Raw genomic sequence first — 23,717 nt, 5'->3', positions numbered from 1 at the left:
TTACACGTGTAGGAGACAAGCCAATAGGCTGGAAAAATGTGGGCGTCACAAAAACCCGTATATAGACTCAATGACCTGTTAATTACATAGTAGAAAGGTGCAGTGTATGTAATCACAATAAAGGCAAAGTGTATGAGTATTTACAAACAGCACCTGACTAAACAAAGGCTAATAAATAGAGGATACAAATATCTTTACAAATACATGAATAAAAGACAATATGTGCATGCTTGTACAAATACTGTAGTTATACAAAATCTGTGCATATCCCCGGATGTATAAAATAAAATAAAAAAAATAATAATCACAATGCCGAATGGACTGCATAACAAGAGACATTGTACCAAAAACGAGAAAAAATTACTACCCACACAAAGGGGTAATACCACAATATAAAGGTGACAGTAAAGGCCATAAACCCAAATAAAGTAGCTAGAATAACTGAAATTGATAAGTATAAATGGCAGAGCACACAGTGGTAGTCAGGCAGACAGAGGGCACTAACCTAGGTCGAGAAGAAAGTCACTCAAAGGAACAGGGGCGATACGTAATGGCAGATAACACCATACAAGAGATGGCACGTAGAAACAGTAGATAATCCGAAGATATTTACCCAAGCACAGCTGAAGCACCAGGTCAGTGGCTGTGACGCCCACCCCGACGCGTGTGTTTCGGCGCTACCTTCTTCAGGGGGGTCTATATACGTTTTTTGTAACACCCCGTTTTTCCAACCCATTGGCTTGCCTCATACATGTTTAATAAAGATATATTATTTTAACTTTTCATTCCGTTTTTTTTCATTGGTTTCATGTAAATTCTGAATTGTCTTACTGTCCATTTAACCCCCACACCCACGGTTATTTTTTAAATATTGTGCTACATATCTAATACTATATCTCTGTGCTATATACACATATACATACATACAGTTAGGTCCAGAAATATTTGGACAGTGACACAAGTTTTGTTATTTTAGCTGTTTACAAAAACCATGTTCAGAAATACAATTATATATATAATATGGGCTGAAAGTGCACACTCCCAGCTGCAATATGAGAGTTTTCACATCCAAATTGGAGAAAGGGTTTAGGAATCATAGCTGTGTAATGCATAGCCTCCTCTTTTTCAAGAGACCAAAAGTAATTGGACAAGTGACTAAGGGCTGCAATTAACTCTGAAGGCATCTCCCTCGTTAACCTGTAATCAATGAAGTAGTTAAAAGGTCTGGGGTTGATTACAGGTGTGTGGTTTTGCATTTGGAAGCTGTTGCTGTGACCAGACAACATGCGGTCTAAGGAACTCTCAATTGAGGTGAAGCAGAACATCCTAAGGCTGAAAAAAAAGAAAAAAATCCATCAGAGAGATAGCAGACATGCTTGGAGTAGCAAAATCAACAGTCGGGTACATTCTGAGAAAAAAGGAATTGACTGGTGAGCTTGGGAACTCAAAAAGGCCTGGGCGTCCACGGATGACAACAGTGGTGGATGATCGCCGCATACTTTCTTTGGTGAAGAAGAACCCGTTCACAACATCAACTGAAGTCCAGAACACTCTCAGTGAAGTAGGTGTATCTGTCTCTAAGTCAACAGTAAAGAGAAGACTCCATGAAAGTAAATACAAAGGGTTCACATCTAGATGCAAACCATTCATCAATTCCAAAAATAGACAGGCCAGAGTTAAATTTGCTGAAAAACACCTCATGAAGCCAGCTCAGTTCTGGAAAAGTATTCTATGGACAGATGAGACAAAGATCAACCTGTACCAGAATGATGGGAAGAAAAAAGTTTGGAGAAGAAAGGGAACGGCACATGATCCAAGGCACACCACATCCTCTGTAAAACATGGTGGAGGCAACGTGATGGCATGGGCATGCATGGCTTTCAATGGCACTGGGTCACTTGTGTTTATTGATGACATAACAGCAGACAAGAGTAGCCGGATGAATTCTGAAGTGTACCGGGATATACTTTCAGCCCAGATTCAGCCAAATGCCGCAAAGTTGATCGGACGGCGCTTCATAGTACAGATGGACAATGACCCCAAGCATACAGCCAAAGCTACCCAGGAGTTCATGAGTGCAAAAAAGTGGAACATTCTGCAATGGCCAAGTCAATCACCAGATCTTAACCCAATTGAGCATGCATTTCACTTGCTCAAATCCAGACTTAAGACGGAAAGACCCACAAACAAGCAAGACCTGAAGGCTGCGGCTGTAAAGGCCTGGAAAAGCATTAAGAAGGAGGAAACCCAGCGTTTGGTGATGTCCATGGGTTCCAGACTTAAGGCAGTGATTACCTCCAAAGGATTCGCAACAAAATATTGAAAATAAAAATATTTTGTTTGGATTTGGTTTATTTGTCCAATTACTTTTGACCTCCTAAAATGTGGAGTGTTTGTAAAGAAATGTGTACAATTCCTACAATTTCTATCAGATATTTTTGTTCAAACCTTCAAATTAAACGTTACAATCTGCACTTGAATTCTGTTGTAGAGGTTTCATTTCAAATCCAATGTGGTGGCATGCAGAGCCCAACTCGCGAAAATTGTGTCACTGTCCAAATATTTCTGGACCTAACTGTATATATACACACACACACACACACACACACACACACACACACAGTACAGACCGAAAGTTTGGACACCTTCTCATTCAAAGTGTTTATTTTCACGACTCTAAAAATTGTAGATTCACATTGAAGGCATAAAAACTGAATTAAAACATGTGTAATGAAATACTTAACAAAAAAAGTGTGAAACAACTGAAAATAAGTCTTATATTCTAGGTTCTTCAAAGTAGCCACCTTTTTCTTTGATTACTGCTTTGCACACTCTTGGCATTCTCTTGATGAGCTTCAAGAGGTAGTCACCGGAAATGGTTTTACAACATTCTTGAAGGAATTCCCAGAGATGCTTAGCACTTGTTGGCACTTTTGCCTTCACTCTGCGGTCTAACTCACCCCAAACCATCTCGATTGGGTTCAGGTCTGGTGACTGTGGAGGCCAGGTCATCTAGTGTAGCACCCCATCACTCTCCTTCTTAGTCAAATCGTCCTTACACAGCCTGGAGGTGTGTTTGGGGTCATTGTCCTATTGAAAAATAAATGATGGTCTAACTAAACGCAAACTGGATGGAATAGCACGCCGCTGCAAGATGCTGTGGTAGCCATGCTGGTTCAGTATGCCTTCAATTTTGAATAAATCCCCAACAGTGTCACCAGAAAAGCACCCCCACACCATCACACCTCCTCATCCATGCTTCACGGTTGGAATCAGGCATGTAGGAGTCCATCCGTTCACCTTTTCTACAAAGACACGGTGGTTGGATCCAAAGATCTCAAATTTGGACTCATCAGACCAAAGCACAGATTTCCACTGGTCTAATGTCCATTCCTTGTGTTCTTTAGCCCAAACAAGTCTCTTCTGCTTGTTGCCTGTCCTAAGCAGTGGTTTCCTAGCAGCTATTTTACCATGAAGGCCTGCTGCACAAAGTCTCCTCTTAACAGTTGTTCTAGAGATGGGTCTGCTGCTAGAACTCTGTGTGGCATTGACCTGGTCTCTAATCTGAGCTGCTGTTAACCTGCCATTTCTGAGGCTGGTGACTCGGATAAACTTATCCTCCGCAGCAGAGGTGACTCTTGGTCTTCCTTTCCTGGGGCGGTCCTCATGTGAGCCAGTTTCTTGGTAGCGTTTGATGGTTTTTGCCACTGCACTTGGGGACACTTTCAAAGTTCTCCCAATTTTTCGGACTGACTGACCTTCATTTCTTAAAGTAATGATGGCCACTCGTTTTTCTTTTCTTGGCTGCTTTTTTCTTGCCATAATACGAATTCTAACAATCTATTCAGTAGGACTATCAGCTGTGTATCCACCAGACTTCTGCACAACACAACTGATGGTCCCAACCCCATTTATAAGGCAAGAAATCACACTTATTAAACCTGACAGGGCACACCTGTGAAGTGAAAACCATTTCCGGTGACTACATCATGAAGCTCATCAAGAGAATGCCAAGAATGTGCAAAGCAGTTATCAAAGCAAAAAGGTGGCTACTTTGAAGAATCTAGAATATAAGTCATATTTTCAGTTGTTTCACACTTTTTTGTTTAGTATTTCATTCCACATGTGATAATTCACAGTTTGATGCCTTCAATGTGAATCTACAAGTTTCAGAGTCATGAAAATAAAGAAAACTCTTTGAATGAGAAGGGGTGTCCAAACTTTTGGTCTGTACTGTATATCTTTCAAACGAAAAGCTACTTTAATAGTTTTCTAAATTGATTTGGTTACAGTACTTTTATGGTCCCTGCTACAGCTTTGTACATAGAGTAAATACAGCCTTTAACTTTTTGTTATACCATTTATTTTACCCATTTTTAGATTATTTTTCATACAGATTATGTGAACCTTATATAGGAAAATATCCTTATTACAATTAGTGCAATGCTTATCAAAAAGGAACCACAATGACATCTGCAATACCACATAATTCCACTAGATGTCACCAGACACCATATTCGCCGAAACACCGATTCTTCCCACATAAATACCCTTAGATGTGACACATATACATAGCTATAAGTAAATAACACCAATTGCCTCGGGATTAGGCAACAAGTGAACAAACTCCATTCCTGACGTGGTGTTGGAAGCCAAAACAAGAGTAATGGTCAAAAGAAATTGACATGTCGTAATGGCCTGAGGAATGGCTACTTGCTTCACGACAATGGCTAGGGTCTGCAACTGATGGACTCGTGACAGTGTCATGGGTGCCAAAGACTTATTGTCAAGGCAAACTAGCCTGCCGGGTCCGATCTTACAAGGAGAGATACTGCAGCACAAATTGCTGAAAAATTACTACTGGCAATGACCGTAAATGTTAGAAGTCACAGAGCCTCACAGATTGCTGTATACGGGGCTCCGCATCCACAAAATGGTCCGAGTGCCCATGATGACCCCGGTCTACCACTGAAAGGGCCTACAGTGGGCAGGTAAGCATGAAAACGGGAACAGAAAAAAGGCGGCTTTGTCTGAGGAATTATGTTCTAATAATGTGTGACGCCCCGGACTAGTCGAGTCGTCCCAGGTAGTCACACACAACACCACACCCCCTCCCAGTTAGGTAACACCAGCCAACCTAAAAACCTTGTCACCACCCCTCCAGGTTTGATGTCCACATCAGGGGGAAGTTGAGCCAGGCGGTTGGCTCCACCCACCGAGGAGTTCACAGGCCTGGAGGCGGGAAAAACAGTGAGTCTAGTCAAGTTCAGAGTCGAGTGAAGAGCAGTCAAGGACACGGGCAGTCCTGTGTCCGTGCCCTGATAAGAGACTACCAGGTGTCTGGGTCGGGGCCCAGTCGCCATTGGCAAGGAGGCAGACGGTGGTGGCCGCCTGCAGGAGACAGGGAATATCACCGGTGGAACCGTAAGGGACCAGGACAGGGTAGTGGCCCACCGGGACCGAACCGGGGAACCTGGCACCAGGCAGGGTACTCAGACCCAGTACAAAGCCCTGAACCGACAGGGCCAAGTTGAATGAACTGATTGCGGACTGGACTTAAGGACCTATCCCACACAAGTCCCTTTAGAAGACAACAGCCCAACCATACAGGGTAAAGCCACCACCAAGGCATAGAGACCCAAAGGGCCAGCGTCTGCGGGCAAACGGGCTCCTACGGCATATACAAGTCGGGGAGCGGACTACCGGTGTCTAGGCATAGGAGTCAAACATTTACATACAGATGTGCAGGAGAAAGGCGGAAACCACCAACCTATTCTGGGAGAAGCTGCAGCCGGCTGCGGGCCCCGTTCATCACTCCGTTTGGTTTATCAGCGACTCCAGTGTCTTGTGTGAGTGAGTACACCAGTGCCATCAAGCACCGCGCCGCAACACTTCACCCTGCACCCCGGCCCTCGCCTACCGGGCCCCGGGACCAACACCCCCTACCCACGGAGGGGTCAACACCTAGCTGCGCCATTACACCGCTCCCGGGAGCCCTCCATACCTTCACCGCAGCGGTGGTGTCTACAATCGCCAACACCCGTGGGTGGCGTCACGAACTAACATCCAAAACCAAACCACCGCGGCCACCGGCCGTGGGACTCCTCTCCCAAATCCCCGCGTGTAGCGCCAACTCCCTTGCAGGGCGACGTGACCCCCGGGTCCGTGAGAGGCTCGAGCCACCACCCGCAGTACGAGCACGGATCAGAGCGGCTCGGCGGTCGCAGCCGAGCCCGCGGGGCGGTACAAATGCATCTTGATTGGTATAGCGCCAATATATTCCGCAGCGCTTTACAATTCAGAGATTCACATACAGACAAACATTCATAATTAAAAGCAAAAATAAGGACAACCCTGCTCGTAAGAGCTTACAATCTACAATGGGGTGAGATGGGGGTGACAAGGTACAGGTGCTCATTTCCAACGACGCTCCAGCTATCAATAAATGGGGGATAGATAAATTCTGCAAGTCACCAGCCAATCTTTCTGATGCTTTTGGGTGCAGTGGAGTCTGACAAAGTCATGTTCTGAGAAATAGTGGAGGGAAGATCTATTAATTGACTTAAATTAGAGAGGGTGATAGGCCACCCTAAAGACATGCGTTTTTAAGGTGGGTCTGAAGCGGTGTAAGTTGTGGTTCATCCTAGTTTCTTGGGTTAGTACGTTCCAGAGAATTGGTGCAGCTCGGGAGAAGTCTTGGAGTCGGGAGTGGGAGGTTCGGATTAGTGTGGATGTTAGATCATGTGGTCGGCTGATGTGCAGCCCAAGGAAGAGATGGCGCTACGGCAAGAAGCAAAGCAAAATTTTGCTGGGAAACCTTCATAGAATGGAATCATAGAATGGTAGAGTTGGAGGTGACCTCAAGGTCCATTGGGTCCAATCCTAAATCATCCCAACTATATGTTTATCCAGTTTCCGCTTGAAGATTTCCATTGATGGAGAACTCCCCACATCCCATGGTCGCCTGTTCCACTCCCTGGTTGCCCTCACTGTCAGAAAGTTTTTCCTAATGTCTAATATGAATCTCCTTCCTTTTAGTTTCATCCCATTGCTTCTTGTACTTCCTTGTGCTAATGAGAACAGAGTAGTTCCCTCTGCACTGTGACTGCCTTTCAGATATGTGTAGACCGCTATTAAGTCTCCTCTCAGTCTTCTCTTTTTCAAACTAAAAACATTCCTAGTTCTTTTAGCCGGTCTTCATATGACATGGTTTGCAAACCTTCTACCATCTTGGTTGCTCTTCTCTTGTTCCAATTATATCGATGTCTTTCTTGAATTGGGGCGCCCAGAACTACTGTACACCGTATTCCAGGTGGGGTCAGACCAGGGCAGAGTATAAGGGAATTTACCTTGGGTCCTGGCGTCATGTGGCACCACCTCACTAAAAGCCCAAGCCCTCCTCCCCCCCTTCATGGTAATAGTGTTCCCTAATGGCAGTGCCCTATGCCAGCAAGATAATGCCTCTGCTACACAGCAAAAACTGACCAGGAACGTTTTGGGAAACATCATAAAGAAATGAAAGATGAGGAGAAGACTTGCATAAAAATTCTCCAAATCTCAATCTGATTGATCGTCTGCAAGAACAAGTCCGATCCATGGAGGCCTCACCAAGCACAGGATTTCGAGGACCTTCTGCTGGCCACATACTACAGGACTACTTCAGGCTTCTTCTGGAGTCCAGGCCTTGATGGGTCAAAGCTGTGTTGGAGGCGTGAGGGGGACGCACACAATATTACACTATGGCTGATTGGTGAACATGTATTACATGACCTTCATACTACATCCACATCCAAATAACCTTAAACTGCAATGTGCCTGAGGTCAGGAAACCCAGCACTGAGAAGTGACCGGCTCTCATGATGCCATTTATAATTCTATCATGCCAGATAGACGTGTTAGTGATCTAAACCCATCACATGCCAGGATTGCTCAAGACAAGCAGGATTGCTCCATTATGGACACTTCAGTCAGACGTCCATTAGTTATTATAGTCAACACCATTTGTTTTTCTTTTAAAAAGGAAACATTCTTTTTTTTTTACATCTGATGTAAATCATTCATTCAAATCAATAAAGTTGATGAAAAATCGAGTCCAGCAGATTACTGAAAAATGGTCCATTATTTTCTCATATGGAAAAACAAAAATGATGGCTGAAAGAGGTTGTACATAAAGTCTGCCATCTGCAGGAGCTATACAGTGGGGAAAAAGTATTTAGTCAGCCCCCAATTGTACAAGTTCTCCCACTTAAAGAGATGAGAGAGGCCTGTAATTGATATCATAGGTTGACCACAACTATGAGAGACAAAATGAGAAAACAAATCCAGAAAATCACCTTGTCTGATTTGGCAAGATTTTTTTGCAAATTATGGTGGAAAATAAGTAGTCACCTAAATGATAATGATCCCAAGCACACTGCCAGGGCAACAAAGGAGTAGCTTCATAGAAGCATGTGAAGGTAATGGAGTGGCCTACCCAGTCTCCAGATCTTAACCCCATAGAAAACCTGTGGAGGGAGTTGAAAGTCCGTGTTGCCCAGTGACAGGCCCAAAACATCACTGCTCTAGAAGAGATCTGCATGAGATCTGCATGGAGGAATGGGCCAACATACCACCAACAGTGTGTTCCTACCTTATGAAGGCTTAGGCCAGTTTCACACATCCTTCTTTTTGCCGGTTTGGCGGATCCGCGCTCCCGTACAGTGAATACAGTACAATGACAGCGCAACAAGCGCCGGTCACATGCTGTCATGTGACCGGCGCATGTGACCCGGAAGTTACAGCGCTGTCATTGTAATGTATTCACTGTACGGGAGCGCGCCAGATCCGCCAAACCGGCAAAAAGAAGGATGTGTGAAACTGGCCTTACAGAAAATGTTTGACCTTTGTCATTGCCAACAAAGGATATATAACAAAATATTGAGATGAACTTTTGTTATTGACCAAATACTTATTTTCCGCCATAATTTGCAAAAGAAATCTTGCCAAATCAGACAAGGGGATTTTCTGGATTTGTTTCCTCATTTTGTCTCTTATGGTTGTGGTCTACCTATGATGACAATTACAGGCCTCATCTTTTTAGATAGGAGAACTTACACAATTGGGGGCTGACCCAGACCTCCTCCTTCTGGAAAGTACAGTAATTCTAACTCATTTTGAAGAGATTTGGATTTTTCACATTTTAAGGTTTGCTGACATACTAAACTCCATTAAATGACAATTAAAAAAAAAAACAAAAACTCAGAATCCTACCTGGCCGTTTCAAGGGGATCCGTCTCCTCCTCGGAGCTCATCTCTATGGTAAACATATCTTCATCTTCAGTCGTGTCCCCATTATCTTCTCTCTTTAGATTATCCAGCTTTGATTTCCTCCTCCGTTTCCTCCTCTTCTTACCAGAGCCACTTTCTGTGCTTCCCTGGCTCAGGTGCATGTTACCAGGGGCCTGAGTTGAGCTGGATGGATCCAAACTTCTTGGCCATTCTATTGGGTTCCTCTTCAACTGCGCCTCCATAAGTGAAGCTCCATCCAACAGGATAGGCGATGTGGCCAGATGGGATGGGACGTATTCCTGCGAGGACATCGGAATAATTAGGTATATCATTAAATCACATCACATAAAATACCTAGCAACACCAAGAATTGTGCAGCATCAGGAGATCCCATAGGAACACCAAGAATTGTACAGCATCAGGAGATCCTAAAGGAACACCAAGAAGTGTACAGCATCAGGAGATACTACAGGAACACCAAGAAGTGTACAGCATCAGGAGATACTACAGGAACACCAAGAAGTGTACAGCATCAGGAGATCCTATAGGAACACCAAGAAGTGTACAGCATCAGGAGATCCTATAGGAACACCAAGAAGTGTACAGCATCAGGAGATCCTATAGGAACACCAAGACGTGTACAGCATCAGGAGATCCTATAGGAACCCCAAGAAGTGTACAGCATCAGGAGATCCTATAGGAACCCCAAGAAGTGTACAGCATCAGGAGATCCTATAGGAACACCAAGAAGTGTACAGCATCAGGAGATCCCATAGGAACACCAAGAAGTGTACAGCATCAGGAGATCCCATAGGAACACCAAGAAGTGTACAGCATCAGGAGATCCCATAGGAACACCAAGAACTGTACAGCATCAGGAGATCCTATAGGAACACCAAGAAGTGTACAGCATCAGGAGATCCTATAGCAACACCAAGAAGTGTACAGCATCAGGAGATCCCATAAGAACACCAAGAAGTGTACAGCATCAGGAGATCCCATAGGAACACCAAGAAGTGTACAGCATCAGGAGATCCCATAGGAACACCAAGAAGTGTACAGCATCAGGAGATCCTATAGGAACACCAAGAAGTGTACAGCATCAGGAGATCCTACAGGAACACCAAGAAGTGTACAGCATCAGGAGATCCCATAAGAACACCAAGAAGTGTACAGCATCAGGAGATCCCATAGGAACACCAAGAAGTGTACAGCATCAGGAGATCCTATAGGAACCCCAAGAAGTGTACAGCATCAGGAGATACTACAGGAACACCAAGAAGTGTACAGCATCAGGAGATCCCATAGGAACACCAAGAAGTGTACAGCATCAGGAGATCCTATAGGAACCCCAAGAAGTGTACAGCATCAGGAGATACTACAGGAACCCCAAGAAGTGTACAGCATCAGGAGATACTATAGGAACCCCAAGAAGTGTACAGCATCAGGAGATACTATAGGAACTTCAAGTATTGGGTGACAGAACCACTTAAACAGAAAGTGAAGCAAGAGGACAAGAAAATTCTCATACTGACACCAAGTTGATAGTGAACTTTTATTTTTAAATGGTAGAAAGCTGCAATAAGACATGAAATTACAGATGTTGCTTTGTCCGAGGTGGTCACACTGCGCCTCTGTGTAAAGGCGATATTCTTGACATCACACAGGATCCTTTCTTAGTCTCAGTACAACGTCGCAGATAGAAGACGCTCGAGTTATATAAAGAACAACTGCAAGGTCAGTCCAAGGTGAAGGAGATCCCTTACAAAAAGCATTTAATAGAACTTCTTAAGAGGTGATCCTGAGAGGACTGCGGGGCGAGCCCCACTAGAAGTAACAGACCTGTCATTTATCTAGGGAAATTCATTTAATGGGTTAATAAAGGAGAACAACAGGCACAAGGCCGCTTATAGGTCAGAATTTCACAGCTCCTGCCAAGAAATTCTCTAGCAGCTTCAGACCTAACCGTGAAAGTAGCCAAGAGAAAACAAAACCGCGTCTGTCCATAGCCGGCAATGTACCTCTGGTATTACGGGAATGTTGTCCACAAGTGTCCCATCTAATGTCAGACAAGGACGATGTCATAAGACTAGGGTCCAAGGAACGTCTGCCATGTCCCCTTCTTACAGGACAGAATTTTCAGACGTTCTCTGATCGGCCCATGACCTAAAACGGGCTCTCCTGGCACCTGTTATCGCCGTGTCCATAACGTTGCGTTGTACAGTACAAGCACAATGGAGGGGATTTCTAGAAATCCTGTGCCCACTGTGCTTTTTTTTCACGCAGCGTACACTGACATGTGGCTCCCCGAGCAGCAGCATGTCAATGTATTGCTGCAGAGCCGCGAGTGTTCTCCAAAGGGAGAACAGAGAGGAAGACCACAGCGGCCCGAACCCTGATCATAGGCAGCTGCGGTCTACTACGGACAGCAGTCGCATCCCCGCAGGAGAGGACATGCTGCGCCTAGGTTGCAGCACATCCGGATCGTGGGCACATAGCCTTAGTGATTTTGTTTCCCCCCCAAAAAAACTTTAGCTGTCCACATACGATGACAGATGAGCGCTCGTGTTTTCAAAGGGGAGAGAGGAAAAAGCCACTGCCAAATGGCTCTGACAGAGACTTATCCGCCGAAAACAAAAAAGGGTTGGGAGTTACAATTCAAACTAACCGACCAATCATCTATAAGAAATCGGAAGACTCTATACACGTCAGACTCATGCAGGCTCCCAAAATCAGCAGGGTCACTCATCTTTAGGGTCTACATGGGGCTTAGACTTGAGGTTTTGATCCTGTGGTTCTTCAATGATTGCAGAATTAGAATTACCAAAATACCCGGACAACCGTAGAAGGTTACAGCTCGGGGGGGTCATAAATTAACAGCCAAAGACCTAATCCTGAATCATGAGTGGTCCTCCAGGGTCTTCTATGTCTAGTAGAAGACCATGGGGGACCACTCATGATGAGCCATTCAGGATTGGGTCTTTGGTCACCTTTTATACAGTACCATGCAATTGAGGGGGTCTTCTTTGGTCTTCACTCACCTCATTATTCTCAGTTTCCTCCACAAAGAAAGCCTCTCCGTTGTCTCCTAGTTTCATGTGCAGGTCCACACATTCTCCATTAATTTCAATATCAACCTAGGACGGTAAAATATTGTCTTTAGTAAGCCTAAAGGCTTTGTGCTAAGTTTAGAAGTTACCCCTCCGGCATCCCGATCATTGGGGGTCCTCAGAGATCCAGAAGACAGGATTGCCGAGAGCGGGTGCCCACTGTACAATCAAATCAACCTAAATTGAACGACTGTATCTAACAACCTATAGGGCCCTTTGGACTCAGACACCAAAAATACAGTTTTCCAATGGTAGAGCGGAAATGCTTTTATATATGCAACATTAAAAATCTTGCACTGCTTAGCTGTTACACACATTATTCCCCCGACCATAGTTTACTACAAACGGAGTAAACTGAGAACCCATTGGTGAGCTCATCTAACCAGGAGTTTGTAGATTTTTTTACCAGTCTTTTTCCAAACTCATGGATGGATTCTCACTCATGTGCAGAGAAACAAATAACTTGTAAAAGTCAAACAGTGAAAAATGTTGAAAAATTACCTAATAGCCAAAATTATTTTTGACCCAAAATAGATTATACTATTGATAGATTCCTTCTAAATGCATGTGAGGGCGGCATCATGTACGGGATGAGGCCCCGATTCCAGCAATACATCATTGGTAGTTTTGCTTCCTGACATTTTGATATAATCCCTGTTTTTTCTGCGGCAGACCTAGCAGTACTCCAAATACTGATTGGATATTCACAGAAAACTAACATTGTAAACAGAGAGCTGCTTATCAGTGGTTAGGGGGTGGTGTTGGACTATTGGCCCATGACACCTAGTCTTGTAATGATAATCTCCTGCTGATAAAACACTGATTTTATCGAAAGAGCAAAAACACAGCCCCATAAGCTAAACATTGCTAAATCATGGTTTTAGCCCCTACATCATGTTGCCCTCATATTAAAATCCTGCTGACAGATTCCCTTTAAGTAAAAAAAAAAAAAGAATAGCCCCTGAATGCATCCATATTCCTTAACTTAAAACAATTATTCCACAAAAAGTATTGTTAAACGCAATAGAGCAAATAAAAAAGCACATATACATACATATACATACATATACACATATACATATACATATATATATACATATATATATATATACATATATATATATATACATATATATATATATATATATATATATATATATATATATATATATATATACATATATATATATATATACATATATATATATATATACATATATATATATATATATATATATATATATATATATATATATATATATATATATATATAGGTCCAAAAGTAGGTGGACAGTATGTGTAATAGGGTTATCAAACATGGTGTAAAGTGAAACTGACTCAGTTGCCCTTAGCAACCAATCAGATTCCACTTTTCATTCTTCACAGACTCTTTGGAAATTGAAAGGTGGAATCTGATTGGTTGCTAAGGGCAACTGAGTCAGTTTCCCTTTACACCATGTTTGATAACCCTATTACACATACTGTCCACCTACTTTTGGAATATAATTTAATATATATATAATATAATTTAACATAAATATATATATATACATATATATATATATATATATATATATATATCTATATATATATATAATTGCCTTATTCTGTCTGTCTGTCTGTCTATCTGTCTGTCTGTCATGCTCCGAAATTGTGTCCTTACGGTGACACAAAGCTGATTGGCCGCTGGGCTCGCCATGGCCCCGCCCCCCCCACACGGATTGGCCTCTCGCCCCGGCTCTCTGCAGGCCCCGCCCCCCTCACGCAATGCACGCTCGCTCTGGCCCAACTGACACGGAGCCCCAATTCCCAGGTGAGTACACACACACACATCAGAACCCACTCACTCTCACACTCACTCTCACACATCACAACATGCTGGGATATCTCTTGCTTCTACACCGGCTCAGTCAGGATCCCAGCAGCGCCACACATAACCTTGCGATGCTGGGATCTTCACGGAGGCCGTGAAAGCTGGTAACCATTATACACATCGGGTAACTAAGGTCCCTTAGTTACCCGATGTGTATCATAGTTACCAGTGTACACCGGCTCACACTCACTCTCACACACACCTCACACACACATCACATCGCATCCACACATCAAGGTTGTGCAGCTGCGGAAAATACAGACACATAACAGCACACACATAACAGCACACACATACACACACACAAATCAGATCACACTCACTCACACACACACATCACATCGCATCCACATACTCACAACATCCTGGGATATCGCTTGCTTCTCGGCGGCGATACTGTGCTGTTGTGATCTTCCAGGACCTGCCGGAGGATCACATGGCCAGAAGCATGTGATATCCCCGGATGTTGTGAGTATAAGCGCGTATGTGCGATATCGTCAGTGTCTGTGTGTGTGAGTGTATGCGATCGGGTGTGTGTGAGTGTATGCGATCGGGTGTGTGTGAGTGGATGCGATCGGGTGTGTGTGAGTGGATGCGATCGGGTGTGTGTGAGTGGATGCGATCGGGTGTGTGTGAGTGGATGCGATCGGGTGTGTGTGAGTGGATGCGATCGGGTGTGTTTGAGTGGATGCGATCGGGTGTGTTTGAGTGGATGCGATCGGGTGTGTGAGTGTCGGCAGAGGAGCATGGCGTGCTGGAGGAGGCTGGGAGCAGAGAGGCTGATCATGGGGAAGGCTGGGAGGAGAGAGGCTGATGCTGGGGGAGGCTGGGAGGGGGAGGCTGGGACGAGGGAGGCTGATGCTGGTGGAGGCTGATGCTTCGGGAGGCTGATGCTGGGGGAGGCTGGAAGGAGAGAGGCTAATGCTGGTGGAGGCTGATGCTGGTGGAGGCTGATGCATGGGGAGGCTGATGCTGGGGGAGACTGGGAGCAGAAGGCTGATGCTGAGGGAGGCTGGGAGGAAGGAGGCTGGGAGGAAGGAGGCTGGGAGGAGAGAGGCTGATCCTGGGGAAGGCTGGGAAGGGGAGGCTGATGCTGAGGGAAGCTGGAAGGAGAGAGGCTGATGCTGGGGGAGGCTGGAAGGAGAGAGGCTGAGGCTGGGAGGAGAGAGGCTGATGCTGGGGAAGGCTGATGCTGAGGGAGGCTGGGAGGGGAAAGCTGATGCTGGGGAAGGCTGGGAGGACGGAGGCTGGGAGGAGAGAGGCTGATCCTGGGAAAGGCTGGGAGAGGGAGGCTGATGCTGGAGGAGGCTGGAAGGAGAGAGGCTGATGCTGGCGGAGGCTGATGCTGGGGAGGCTGGGAGAGGGAGGCTGATGCTGAGGGAGGCTGGGAGGAGGGAGGCTGGGAGAGGTAGGCTGAGAGAAGAGAGGCTGATGCACACACACACACACACACACACTGCACAACACACCACACACAGACACACTGGGAACCACAAACAACTGCCCTACACAGACACCCACACACACAGACAACGCTGCACACACACAACACCCAACACACAAACACCGCGGCACACACAAATATACGCACACACCACACACATTGCACAAAACATACCTCCCCCCAAAACACACCACACACACACAAACCGCGCAACACACACACAACGCTACAGACACACAGCGCTCCACAAACAACGCAACACACATACAACACCGCTCTCACCCCCCGTCACACCCAGACAACACCCAGAACATGTACAGCGCCTACACAAACACTTGGTAACTACAGACAACAACATCTCTCTCTATCTATCTATCTATCTATCTATATATATATATATATCAAAAATCATACATGAACTACACAATACGTAAATTCTAGAATACCCGATGCGTAGAATCGGGCCACCTTCTAGTATATATATAATTGCCTTAGTCTGTCTGTCTGTCATGTTCCAAAATTGTGTCCTTACGGTGACACAAAGCTGATTGGCCGCTGGGCTCACCATGGCCCCGCCCCCCCGCACGGATTGGCCGCTCGCCCAGGCTCTGCCCCCACACGGATTGGCCGGCCGCTCGCCTAGGCTCCTCCCCCCCACGGATTGGCCTCTCGCCCCGGCACCCTGCAGGCATTGGCAACTCGCCCACGCCCCGCCCCCTCACGCAATGCACGCTCGCTCTGGCCCCGCCCCCCTCACGCATTCCCCGAACCGACCGACACGGAGCCACGACTCCCAGGTCAGTACTGTACCCCCGGGAGCCCACATCAGCGTACGCCGCCAACCCAGCCGACACATACCCTCGCATTGCTGGGGTTGCCACCGTATGCTGGTGTGAGCTCCCGTGCGAGCGGGGGACGGGATACGCTGGTAACCATGGTAGCATAGTTACCAGCGCATCAAGGTCCTGCAGCGGCGGAACATACACACACGCACGCACACACACATCAGATCCCACTCACTCTCACACACACATCACATCGCATCCACACACTCACAACATCCTGGGATATCGCTTGTTTCTCGGCGGCGATACTGTGCAGTGAACTTCCAGGACCTGCCGGAGGATCACATGGCCAGAAGCATGTGGTATCTCCGGATGTTGTGAGTGTGAGCGCGTATGTGCAATATCGTCAATGTGTGTGTGTGCGTGAGTGTATGCGATCGGGTGTGTGTGAGTGTATGCGATCGGATCTGTGAGTGTCGGCAGAGGAGCACGGCGTGCTGGAGGAGGCTGGGAGGAGAGAGGCTGATCCTGGGGAAGGCTGGGAGGGGGAGGCTGAGAGAAGAGAGGCTGATGCTGCGGGCACAGAGAGGCTGATGCTGCGGGCACAGAGAGGCTGATGCTGCGGGCACAGAGAGGCTGATGCTGCGGGCACAGAGAGGCTGATGCTGCGGGCACAGAGGCTGATGCTGCGGGCAGAGAGGCTGATGCTGCGGGCAGAGAGGCTGATGCTGCGGGCAGAGAGGCTGATGCTGCGGGCAGAGAGGCTGATGCTGCGGGCAGAGAGGCTGATGCTGCGGGCAGAGAGGGTGATGCTGCGGGCAGAGAGGGTGATGCTGCGGGCAGAGAGGGTGATGCTGCGGGCAGAGAGGGTGATGCTGTGGGCAGAGAAGGTGATGCTGCGGGCAGAGAGGGTGATGCTGCGGGCAGAGAGGCTGATGGAGCACAATGGGGGGTGCGCAGCGTGGGGGATGGAGCACGATGGGAGGTGCACACCTCCCCCAACACACACACACTGCACAACACACACACACACACACACACACACACACACACACACACACACACACACTGGGAATCACAAACACCGCCCTACACAGACACCCAACACACACAGACAACGCTGCACACACACACACACACACAACACCCAACACACAAACACCGCGGCATACAGAAATATACGCACATACAGCACAACACACACATTGCACAAAACATACCTGCCCCCAAAACACACCACACACACACAACGCTCCACAAACAACGCAACACACACAACGCACATACAACACCGCTCTCACCCCCCGCCACACCCAGACAACACCCAGAACATGTACAGCGCCCTACACAAACACTTGGTAAGTACACACAACAACATATATATATATATATATATATGTGCACACATACATATATATACACACACATATGCAATGTAGTTAATAAAAAGATAACACTACCTATTGTAAGAGACAGAGATATATATCTATATCTCTATCCTTTACAATAGTGTTCTTTTTTTATTAACTACATTAAAACTGGATCCAGTTTGTGCTTCAACTTTATGCCTATCTTTTACGCCACTGCCCAAAACTGCAGACAATAATCCAAGTGTGACCTGACTAGTTATTTATATCAGTGCAAAGCTATGCTCTCGGCAGGTACTGGACATTATGTGCCTTTGGCTGCAGCTTGCTGGCATTGGTTGCCTACTGTCAGATTCACAATCCTCCAATATCCTCCAATATCCTCCATTAAATGAACAGTGATTCAAAGAGAGTGTCACCATCGCAATTATAGTAATACATGTAGAGCACAGTATTACAATCATTTTATCAATTAACACCTATGAAAAATAATTCTTATTTACAAAGTTATTCCCCTTTTATCCCAAATGGTTATCCTCACTGCATTTATAGGATTCCCATGAATGAGCTTAAAAGCGGCTTGCAGTCACAGACCTCACGGTGCACACAGTCAGGATTCTCTAATGCTGTCACCGAGCAGTCAAGTGATCAAATGTAACAGATTTGCATACTTCTGGCCACTTTCAGACTAGACATGTCCAGCCTCTTTCAATTAACTTGTATAGGGTGTGACTGGACACGTCTAGTTGGCATGTGACCACATGTATACAAATCGCATACTTGCCATCACAAGCCTGGCCACTCCCGACACTAAAGAACACCAACAGCATGCACTATGCTCACTGTGAGGTTCGCACAGGTCTGCAATCACATAAAATGACTGCATATGTGAACCCCAAGCCTGGACAACCCCTTTAAGTTCAAATGGTTAAAGCATACCTAGTTATTTTCAGTCTTTGCCTATTTCCTACAGTGGAATAATAGCAATGCTCATTCAGAGTTGTCAACTTTCATATATCCAGGTAATGCAGAGGAAACATTAAATGGAGGTTCATACCCTGAATGATCTGCACTATGGTCCCTGTGTAGAGAATAGAAAGGGATTGGCCACGTATGCTCAACCACCGGATCAGAACCGCATTCATGAACAACAAAGCAGCCATCACTGTATACAGAGGGGGCACCGTCATTAGGAAAGGTGAATAGCCTTGTGATTAAAGGGGGTTTATGGGAATAGAAAACAACTAATTAAAAAAACAAAAAAGGTATTATTAATAGATACCTAAAGTCCTTTAATTAGCAAATCCCACTGAGTTTGTTAAAAAAGGTAATCAGTATAGTACAATAAGATGGCTGCCGTCTTATTACACTGAATAAAACCTGTACTAGAGTATTAATAGGGCATGAGCCTGTGAGAATTTGCAGTATGAAGCTCCGCTGCTGAAATCTAGTTTGACAGTTAGTGTAATCACCATCCCTAACTCACAGCAGATACTAGCCTGCAGGCAGACAACGAGGACAGCAGTGTGAGCAGCCTCTTCTTACTTCAGCTCCCTCAATGAGGGAGAGCAGTTGGTCAGCTTTTCTCAAATCCAGATTCTGGATGCGAGAAAAGTCGCAACATGCTACTAATTTTCTGCAAGAGCCGTATCACTCACACCCATTTAAGTGAATAGGTGTAAGAGAAACATCGGACTGCACTCGGATGTTATCCCAGTGCAGTGCAATATACGCACAGGCTGACAATGGAGGAGATGGAGGGGGGGGATTAACCCCTCCCTCTCCTCCGCAGCGCCCGCCCTCACCTTCACAGCTGTGATCCGACTGCAAGATCGCATGACACTCGGCTCACACTCGCAGCAGAGCCTGAGTCGTGGGTCATTAGCATGTCGCATTGGATGCCATACGTTTGTGAGTCCAGCCTTAGATACACAGGGTGGACTGCAGTGTTAGCAGCCTCTTCTTACCTCAGCACTTCCAATATCTCCCGCATTAGATACACAGGGTTGATAGCAGTGTGAGTGGAATCTTCTTACCTCAGTACTTCTGATATATCCAGTGTTAGATACACAGGGTGGACAGCAGTGTGAGCAGCCTCTTACCTCAGAACCCTGGTATCTCCAGTATTAAAGAAAAGTATCCACTCGGGTCACATCTTTACACATGAAGGGAGTGGTAGGAGATTCCTATTGCACATGCTTACAAGCTCCTGTCCTATTTCTGTCAGAATAACAAGACAGTGGCCATTTTAATATAGTGATTATATCTGTAGAGAAAACCAGTGTGATTTGCTAATTAAAGGTACATGGAAGTCTATAATATATTCCTTAATTTTAGAAAGTGTAAATTGAATGAATAAATACAATTATGCGGCGATGGGGGGGGGGGGGGGGGGACATCCCCGTTAAAGTGTTTTGTTCTTACATTTATTTACAATAAACTTTATTACTTCTCCGTACAAGGCTAGAGTTCATCTACATTCCTCTATAACATAGTACTGTCTGCCTCTACCTTAGTCTACAAGGACATTTTACTGTGTAAGCCATCTAGGTGGTCTCCCGGTTCTTCTCGGAGACCAGCAATATGGCGTCTTGTTGGCAATGCTACAAGGGAGAAAATTATGCAAATAAGTTATTTTGCATAACAAAAGAAACTTTATTAAAAAAAATCCTAAGACCCCACATATGTACTAGTAATACGCATGCTCAATTTTCCAGCTCCATCCTTGGTGACCTTCTTTCCGTCGGTTTCAGCACCAGGCGTGGGATCAGTGGTGCAAGCTTGCGTTACCTTGGCCATTACATCCAGCGGTGCGAGACAATCCTATGTGGCACCAGAGAGATTGCGGATTCCTATGGCCTTTCCTGCCGATGGAGTTGTAATGTGTCTACTTGTAAGATCTCGTACATACCCAAATGGTAATTTCATGAATTCAAGTTATTCGCATATGTGACATCACTCACCACTTTCTCCCTGGAGCGCAGAACTCCCATCTTCCCAAAGCGTACGTGGAAGGGTGAACATTGTAGATTGCCGTTGGGCTGACGGACCACGATGACATCTATGCAGCCGGACAGAGTGGCCGGATTCAGTCCTCTGTACAGCTCCTTCACAGTGACAAACACCTGTCCGGCTAACTGCCCCACGTAATTCATTGTTTGAGTCTGAGGAGAAGAGGAGAAAAAAAATAAGTAATTCTGTCTTCCTGTAGTACTGACTGAAAGACAAATTCCAGCTCGCCTAGACGTGAGGAGAGCTGTAGAAGCCCCGATAATGTCAGATTACATACAGCCGTGAGACAGAACCCCTCAGTGACTTCCTTGTATAATCTAAGGCGTTGGATCTCTGAGGAGCTTTTATTCCAAGTGTTGACGAGGAGAAGGCAAATTCCCAGGAGGCCTTGTTCCTCTTGCTAAATACAAACATCCTCAACCTTCCCAACTCTTCCTTATAGCTGAAGACTTCCATATTTTACCTTTAATCTAATATTTTAGGGGGATTATCCAGTGAAAATGCTGTATCACCTATACACAGGATAGTTCATACCTTATTGATCGGTGGGAGTCATTTTAACCCGGATGGGACATTTTTATCCCCATTACAAAAATGGATGGCAGGTCGGATGCTCGGCTGCCACTCCTTTCATGCTCCATGGGGCTGCCTGAAAAAATAAGAGTGGTGCACTGGACAGCTCCATTATAATATAAATGAAAGTGCGCAATCTGGTGATCAGTCCCTGCAGTCAGACCTCTACCAATCAATAAGTTATCACTTATCTTGTGGATAACTTGTTTTCACTGGACAACCCCCTTCAGAGCAGAAGTTTAACCAACTTTTCTATCATAAACTGGACACATTAGGTAATTTAGCGCAGCAGCGCAGAATAAAACAATTTACTTTATCTTGAATTTAGAGATATTAGTAATCAAGTATTTTTCACCTAGATAGTTAAAAAAAAATTAAGTCCAAGTGGGCATTAGCAGAGAGATTTCACAGGGGGCGTGTACTTCTTCCCCTGTCTGACGCTGACCAATCATAAGCCATGACAACACACTGGAGAAAGAAGGACACGCCCTCACAATAGAACAGACTCAGTGTGAGACATGAATGGACAGACAGCTCTCCTCTCTGCACAGGGATAACCTATGCTGGAGCACAGCAGATCTGAGTGTGATTATTAATGGACTTTCAGCTCTTATCTCCAGCAGTCAGTGCAGGGGGAGGAGTGGAGTCTCCTGTAGCTCTGCTTTTAATGTCAAATGTCCTTTATTGTCAGTATCAAACACACATTATTAGCAAGTGTATTGCTTTCCCCCCACACTGACTAGCAGAGATGAAAGCTGTTAGTTAAATCACACTCATATCTGCTATGCTCCAGCAAATGTTATCAGTATGAAGTGAGGAGAGCAGACTGTTTGTCTATACATGTCTCACTCATTGCCTGTTCTCAGCTATTGTGAGGGTGTGTTCTTTTGCCAGTGTGTTGCTCGCTGCTTGTGACTGGTCGGCATCAGAAAGAGGAAGAAGTACACACCCCCAGTGAAATCTCTCTGGTAATGCCCAGTTGGATTTAAATTAACTGTTTAATTGCCAGATACTTGATTACCAATATGTCCAGTTAAAGATGAAAAAGGTGAAAAGCCCCCTTTAAGCTGGCGATACATTTGGTATAGCAGACGGCAGTTTTTTGAACGGTTTATCAGGGTTGATCTGTGAAGGTTGTAGTCTTAAAATGATAGTGACATGGGATAAAATGAGAATTCAGACAAAATGATCAATCTTTGCAGTGATCTGTGGCCCGGTCTAGGCTTTCATTGATGGAAACAGATCCATTATTTAGCATGAATGACTTTTTTTTTTTTTTTTTTTAACAACAGCACTTGACAAGGAATGACAAAAAAAATGCAACAAAGCACATCAACTTTTCATAGATATTGGGCTGCCAGCATCTGGCAAGCTTGTCATGAAGGACATCAGATAACGCTCTAAATTGAACTTTTCATCCATGCAAAACAACCAATGTCTGGCCAACTTTACAGCTTCTCCTACTGCAGATCAAAAAGAACATTTATAACTACTTCTTTGTCAAGTGGTTTAATTAGATTTGCATATTATTTATTTATAATATAATATATACACATACATATATATATATATATATACATATATATATACATACACACAGGTATAATATATATCTCCATATCTATCTATCTCCATCCGTATGTATGTATGTATGTATGTATGTATGTATGTATGTATGTATGTATGTATGTATGTATGTATGTATGTATGTATGTATGTATGTATGTATGTATATATATATGTATGTATATATATATATGTATGTATATATATATATATATATATATATATATATATATATATATATATATATATATATATATATATATATATATATATATATATATATATATATATATATATATATATATATATATATATATATATATATATATATATATATATATATATATATATATATATATATATATATATATATATATATATGCCATTATATTCCACTTACAGAGATTATCATCACATAGGTAATGTAGATTGGGAACCCCTATCTGTCATGCTTGTCATGCTACCAGCGTGGCGATCATGTTCAGACCAAAAAGGAGTCTGACGCGCAACGAAAAAACACCAAACCACCACCACAAAGAGTGGGTGGGGAAACACCGGGGACACAATGCAATGGAGGTCCCTGGCACTAGGGAGAGGGGTGAGGGGGCACCTCCTGAACTAATCTCAAGCTGACTTCTGAGCTCCCTAACATCCCTATACAGGTTCTTTCAGCCTGTCGGCGAGCAGGATACATTGGACCCTCAGCTGGCTCTAAACTCA

General features: G+C 44.8%; 1 protein-coding gene across 6 annotated transcripts in view; it reads right to left on the bottom strand.

Moving 5' to 3' along the window:
- The window catches only part of LPIN1 (lipin 1), a 279,658-nt gene that overhangs the window by 89,733 nt on the left and 166,208 nt on the right, over nucleotides 1-23,717 (bottom strand). For all 6 annotated transcript variants that reach the window (XM_075341117.1, XM_075341123.1, XM_075341120.1 and 3 more), the window contains exons 2-4: nucleotides 20,810-21,010; nucleotides 12,309-12,404; nucleotides 9,250-9,566 (exon numbers count right to left, since the gene is read on the bottom strand). In XM_075341117.1, the coding sequence (XP_075197232.1) occupies nucleotides 9,250-9,566; nucleotides 12,309-12,404; nucleotides 20,810-21,010 (614 nt within the window). The remainder of the gene's footprint in view (nucleotides 1-9,249; nucleotides 9,567-12,308; nucleotides 12,405-20,809; nucleotides 21,011-23,717) is intronic.

This window comes from Anomaloglossus baeobatrachus, chromosome 3 (genome assembly GCF_048569485.1).
Source record: "Anomaloglossus baeobatrachus isolate aAnoBae1 chromosome 3, aAnoBae1.hap1, whole genome shotgun sequence".
In the NCBI taxonomy this organism is placed as follows: Eukaryota; Metazoa; Chordata; class Amphibia; order Anura; family Aromobatidae; genus Anomaloglossus; species Anomaloglossus baeobatrachus.
The sequence above is the reverse complement of the archived record's forward strand: the minus strand, read 5'-3'. Positions and strand labels throughout refer to the sequence as shown.